Genomic DNA, 6671 nt, shown 5'->3' on the forward strand with positions numbered 1-6671 from the left:
AAGGAAATACAAATTGACGTGGGGAGATAAAATAAATATTATAAGATTAAAATTGTGAATAAATCTCTAAACCCTAAACCCTAAACCCTAAACCCTAAACCCTAAAAGACAAAACAAATTTAAAAAGCACAAAATAAAGTAGCCAAAACTCTTTAAAATGTGGGCTTTCACGGGAGACAATTCATGAGGTCGCGGCTCATGAGTCTCCCTAAACCCTAAACCCTAAACCCTAAACCCTAAACCCTAAACCCTAGCAGACACGCAGGGGCCTCACGAGCTCCCGTTGCTGCTGGTGTCGTCACCAGATGAGCTGCTGCTGTTGCTGCTGCTCTGCGCATTTTCGCTGCTGCTGTTGCTGCTGCTGCTCTGCTGCCGTGCTGGCCCTTCAGAGCTGCTGCTGCTGCTCCCGCTGCTGCTGCTGCTGCTGCTGCTGCTGCTGCTGCTGCGGGCAGGAGCTGGCTGCTGCGGCGCGCGAGCAGAGGGCTGTGGTGTCTCCTCATCGGACGAGCTGCTGCTGTTGCTGCTGCTGCTGCTGCTGCTGCTGCTGGCGGAGGAGCTAGATGACTTGTTTGCTGCTGCTGCTGCTGTTGCTGCTGCTGCTGCTGCGGGAGCTCCGGCTGCCCGCTGCGGTTGAACGGCCGATGACTCTGTTTCACTGCTGCTTCCCTCTGCGCTGCTGCTGCTGCCGCTGCTGCTGCTGCTGCCGCTGCTGCTGCCGCTGCTGCTGCCGCTGCTGCTGCTGCTGCTCTCTTCGCTGCTAGTGTCGCCACTGGCTTCGCTGCTGCTATCGCTGCTGCTGCTGTCGCTGCTGCCGCTGCCGCTGCTGCTCTGCTGCTGCTGCTGCTTTGCAGCAGGCTTTGCTTCTTGTGAGTCCTCTGAGGCTGTACCTACGCTGCCGCGAGCTAGCTGCTGCTGCTGCTGCTGCTGCTGCTGCTGCGCTGCAGTTGGTTGTGTTGGGCTGTCTGGTTGCGTGTGGCTGCTGCTTTGCTCGCTGCTACTGCTGCCTTCGCTGCCGCTGCCGCTGCTGCTGCTGCTGCTGCTGCTGCTGCTGCTGCTGCTTTCTTCCTCGCTGCTGCTTTCTTCTTCCTCACTGCTGCTGCTGCTGCTGCTGCTGCTGCTGGGCGGCGGCTTCTTGCTGCGCTGCCTGCTGCTCTTGTTGCTGCTGCCGCTGGAGATGGAGCTGTCGTCGGACTCGGTGCTGCTGGTCTCTGCTGCTGCTGCTGCTGCTGCTGCTGCTGCTAGGGGGCCGCATGCAGCAGCTAAAAGCCCCAAACTTGCCACTGCCTTCCGCATGAAAGATCCTTCTTCTAAAGAACTCAAAACTTTCTCAATGTTCACAAGTGTGGGGCCCCGCGCTGCATGCAAAGGAAAGTTGTTTTGCATGCAGTTTAGCCAAGACTCTTTTTGAAAAATAAAAACAAAACAAACTTAATAAACAAATCCACATTTGGAAATCCAAAGAAATTAAATTATTTAAATACACAAACTTGTAGATGCATGCAGAAGAAAAGCCAAGTTCATAATTCCAGGCTACTGCCAGCTGCTCTCAGAAACCCTTTTAGGGTTTAGGGTTTAGGGTTTAGGGTTTGGGAAACCTCTTCTGCCCAGCGGAGCAGCAGCAGCAGCACTTAGGGCTAAGGAATTGGGCGGCAGCAGCAGCAGCTGCTGCTGCTGCTGCAACAGCAACAACAACAGCAACAAAAACAACAACAGCAGCAGCAACAACAGCAGCAGCAGCAGCAGCAGCAGCAACAGCAGCAGCAGCAGCAGCAACAGCAGCAGCAGCAGCAGCTCACGAATTATGTTTTGTGTCTCCTTGAAAGCTTCAAAAGCAGCAGCTTTTGTCTCCTCTTCAATGATCTGTCTGTACACCGGGTGCCAGCGGGTTTGCTGTTCTTCTTTTTCGCGAATTTCATCTCTGAAGAAAATTCAAAATTAAAAAAATAAATTCAAACTAAAAAAGATTAAATAAATTCAAATTTAAATTTAAAAATATTCAATTCAAACTTGAAAATATTAAGTTCAAATTTAAAAAATGTTCAATTCAAATTTAAGTTAAAAGTGATAAATTCAAATTTAAATTTAAACTTTTCAATTAAATTCAAATTTAAACAAAAAACATTATATTTGAATTTGAATTCGAAAGAATAAATTTAAATTTAGAATTAAAATATTCAATTGCATTCAAACTTGAATTTAAAAGAGAATTAAATTCAAATTTAAATTTGGAAAATATTAAATTCAAACTTAAACTTGAAAAGAATTAATTGAAATTTAAATTAAACATTTTCACGAAATTCAAATTCAAATTTGAACTTTTGAATTAAATTCAAATTTACATATTTGAATTTGAAAATAAATTAAATTCAAATTTTAATTTAAAAAATTTATTCAAATTCAAATTGAAATTTAAACTTTTCCATTTTCTTTTCACTTCGCCAATTTTATTTGGTGGCTTTTTCTCTAGGGTTTACTTCGAGGGTTTGGAAAGAAAGTTTTCCATTTTAATTTATTTTGTTTTTTAAAACTTTAAAAACCACTAAAAAGGGTTTTATATTTGTTTCACCAATTGTTAAATGATTATAATTGAAAGAATAGAAAGAATCGTGTTTTCTTTGCTTTCAAATCGGAACTGTTTTGGTTGTTTGTTCCCCAAACCCTAAACCCTAAACCCTAAACCCTAAACCCTAAACCCTAAACCCTAGAATTCGACTTATTGCATTTTTCAGGATTTTCCCACTTGAGTTTTTTCTCCCTTTCCCTTTCGCTCTGCAGCCGCTCAGCCTTGAAGTCCAAAACGCTCTTCCGAGAACCCTGAAGCAAACCCTAAACCCTAAACCCTAAACCCTAAACCCTAAACCCTAAACCCTAGTCCCTAAACCCTAAACCCTCGGCCTTTAAGCGCAAGCTCAAAACCCTAAACCCCTAGGCTCCAGGCCCTAAACCGAAGACCCCAAACCCCCGAAGGCAGACCCTAAGCCGCAGCGCGGCGAGCGTAATCCCTAAACCCCAAACCCTAAACCCTAAACCCCAAACCCTAAACCCTAAACCCCAAACCCTAAACCCTAAACCCGAAACCCTAAGCCGCAAATCCCAAACCCCAAACCCCAAACCCCAAACCCCAAACCCTAAACCCCAAACCCTAAACCCTAAACCGCCAACCCCAAACCCCAAGCCCCAAACCCTAAACCCTAAACCCTAAACCCTAAACCCTACTCTGCGAGTGTGTCTCTTGGCGTTTGAGCTTTTGCGTCTGTGGAATCCCTTGGCTTCTCTCCTTTGTTGTCTTTGGCTTTTTTTATTTTCCAAAAGCTTTATTTGTCTTTCTTTTTCTTCTTTCAAAACTTGCGCAAAACTCCGCGCAAAAGCCTCCAACTGCTGCAGCACTTGCTGCTGCTCCCGCGCAGCCAGCAGCGCAGCAGCGCTGCCCGAACGCATGCGTTGCTGCCACGCAGCCACTGCATGCAAAGCCCCAAACTCCTCTGCATGCGCTGCTGCATGCAAAGCCCCAGAGTCCTCTGCATGCGCTGCATGCGCTGCTGCATGCAAAGCCCCAGAGTCCTCTGCATGCGCTGCATGCGCTGCTGCATGCAAAGCCCCAGACTCCTCTGCATGCAGCGGCGCCGCGTCTTCAGCGAAGAAGACCCCCCGCTGAACGCATGCAAAGGCTTTGGGGCTTTTTTAGTTTTGTTCTTTTAATTAAACTTTTATTTAATTAAACTTTTATTTAATTAAACTTTTATTTTATTTTCTTAAATTGGTTTATTTGCTTCCTTTTGTCCCTGTGCATGCAGGGCTTTCCTGCAGTGCTTTTAAACCCCAGAGGGCCATTGCATCGGCATTAAACAACCAATTAGTGTTTATTCATTTATTTATGAAATAATAAATAAATAAATAAAAAGATAAATAAATAAATAAATAAATAAATAAACAAATAAATAAATAAATAAATAAATAAATAAATAAACAAATAATCACCTTCTGCGGGGGGCCGATGGTGGCCGTCTTCTGGTCGTTCACCATCTGCAGTGCAGCAAAACCCCAAATTAGGGTTTAGGGTTTAGGGTTTTGGGATGAGTTCGAAACGTGAGAGCGACCAGGTCCAGCGGGCAGAGGGTTTAGGGTTTAGGGTAGACCTTTTAGGGTCTACGGTCTCTAAGGCGAAAACAACTAGGGTTTAGGGTTTAGGGTTTAGGGTTTAGGGTTTGGGGTTTAGGGTTTGACCTCTGCCAGCTCGGCGAAGTGTCTGTCTTTCAACTCTTTGATTTCTGCTGCTTCTTCTGCATCGAGCTGCAGCAGCAAAAGAAGAATAAAACACAAATGCAGAATAATAAAATGTTTTTCATTAATTAGGGTTTGAAAAATATTTATTATTATTATAATTATATTTTAATTATTTATTTTAATTCTCGAAAAAGATTCCGCGGCTTTACACTTCTGCATGCGCTTCCGGTGTATAGACACCCCAAATAATACCAATTCTTAAACCCGCAGTCCTTTTTTATTTTAAAATTAAATTTCTTTAATTAGAATAAATAAGCAAATAAATAAATATATAAATTATCTGTAAGAGACATAAATAAATAAATAAATAAATAAATAAATAAATAAATAAATAAATTAGTTTGACAGAAGCTTCAGGCTGCTGCATGCATTTGCATGCAGCATCTGTACAGCAAAGACTTTCAACAATACGCCCTAAACCCTAAACCCTAAACCCTAAACCCTAAACCCTAAACCCTAAACCCTCGATGCTCACTTCGGCTGTCTTTGCATCCATGGCTCTCTTGATGTATTCCTGATTCAGGTGTACAGACAGTTCAAAAACGCATGCACTTCTAAATAAAACTACGCAGCTCTAACAGCAGCAAATGCAGCAGCAGCAGCAGCAGCAGCACTAGGAACAGCAGCAGCAGCAGCCGCACAGCAGCAGCAACAAAAGCAGCAGCAATATCATGAAGAGGAAGAGGAGCAGCTCCCAAGAGAAAAGCAGCAGCAGCAGCAGCAGCAGCAGCAGCAGCGGCGCCCCTACTACCCTACTACTACTACCAGCAGCAGCAGCGCATGCAGCAGCAGCAGAAGCAGCAGCGCATGCAGCAGCAGCAGAAGCAGCAGCGCATGCAGCAGCAGCGCATGCAGCCGCAGCCGCAGCAGCAGCAGCAGCAGCGCATGCAGCAGCAGCAGCAGCAGCGCATGCAGCAGCAGCAGCAGCAGCAGCAGCAGCAGGCGCGCTGACATCCGCGTTTTTCGGTTCTGCTTTCGAAGTTGCTGCTGCTGCTTCTTCTTCTTCTTCTTCTGTTTTGCTGCTGTCATTTTCTTTTTTTAAATCATTTTTGTTTTCTTCACTTTGCTGCTCTGCTGCTGAAGCTTTCGCAGCGCTGCACGCCCACAAACCCTAAACCCTAAACCCTAAACCCTAATGTCTCGAGCCCAAACCCTAAACCCTACCGAGTGCAGCAGCCATTGGCCCTTCCCTCAAAACCCTAAACCCTAAACCCTAAACTCTGAAGGGCGACCCCCAGCCCCTACACCCCAAACCCTAAACCCTACACCCACCCCCCAAACCCCAAACCCTAAACCCTAAACCCTAAACCCTAAACCCTACTTGAACTTCTGGCGCGCCTCTTTTTGGACTTGGTGGAGGAAAGTGTTTAAAACCAAAATTCTGTTTCGACTTTGCAGTTCTTTCAAGTCCCGCATTTCTTGCTCTTGACACTGGGCCAGGATCTAAACAGAAAGCAAATAAAATTAGGGTTTAGGGTTTAGGGTTTAGGGTTTGAGGTCGCGCATTTCGTTCTCTTGGCACTGGGCAAGTAGCTAAATAAAAGCGAAAACAAATAAAATTAGGGTTTAGGGTTTAGGGTTTAGGGTTACTTCTTTTTGTGCTGCTAGTTGGCCTTCGGGGTCTAATTAAATACTTCCTAGGGTTTAGGGTTTAGGGTTTAGGGTTTAGGGTTACTTCTTTTTGTGCTGCTAGTTGGCCTTCGGGGTCTAATTGGATGCTTCTGAGTTCTTCAAACTTTGCAATTCGGGCCACCTAAATATCCAAAATAAATAATTTAAAAACAAATAAAAATAAAAATAAATAAAAACAAAAACAAACAAATAAAAATATAAACAAATGAGGCAAAAAAGAAACAAAAAAGAGACAAAAAAGAAACAAAAAAGTGACAAAAAGGAAACAAAAAAGAGACAAAAAAGAAACAAAAAAGAGACAAAAAGGAAACGAAAAATAAACAAAAAAGAAACAAAAAGGAGACAAAAAAGAGATTAAAAAAAAGAAAAAAAGATTAAAAAAAACAAAAAAAAGAGACAGTCTTGCCTTCCACTGGGCCTCCAGAAACTGTCTCTCAGTCTCCTTTCCAGCTTTTAATTCTTCTCGCTTTTGTGTCTGCTGCAGCTGCTGCGTCTCTGCTGCTGCAGCAGCAGCAGCAGCACGAGCAGCAGCCTGGCAGCACAGCAGCAGCAGCAGCAGCAGCAAACGAACTGGTGAGTTAGTGGAAGTCAATATAAATAAATAAATAAAAATAATAAATAAATAAATAAAAATAATAAATAAATAAATAAATATAATAAATAAATAAATAAATATAATAAATAAATAAATAAAAATAATAAATAAATAAATGAAAATAATAAATAAATAAATAAAAATAATAAATAAATAAATA

General features: G+C 43.2%; 1 protein-coding gene across 1 annotated transcript; it reads right to left on the reverse strand.

The window, feature by feature from the left end:
- Positions 1 to 270: 270 nt before the first annotated feature.
- On the reverse strand, positions 271 to 5700 carry ENH_00047450 (hypothetical protein; the record flags this gene model as incomplete). Its single annotated transcript, XM_013585572.1, has 8 exons — positions 271 to 1355; positions 1797 to 1918; positions 2741 to 2814; positions 3217 to 3651; positions 3979 to 4023; positions 4225 to 4290; positions 5237 to 5378; positions 5606 to 5700. The coding sequence occupies 8 exons, from the start codon at positions 5698 to 5700 to the stop codon at positions 271 to 273; spliced, it is 2064 nt and encodes a 687-aa protein (XP_013441026.1).
- Positions 5701 to 6671: the final 971 nt, after the last annotated feature.

Source organism: Eimeria necatrix, genomic scaffold (assembly GCF_000499385.1).
Source record: "Eimeria necatrix Houghton genomic scaffold, Enh_scaff364, whole genome shotgun sequence".
In the NCBI taxonomy this organism is placed as follows: Eukaryota; Apicomplexa; class Conoidasida; order Eucoccidiorida; family Eimeriidae; genus Eimeria; species Eimeria necatrix.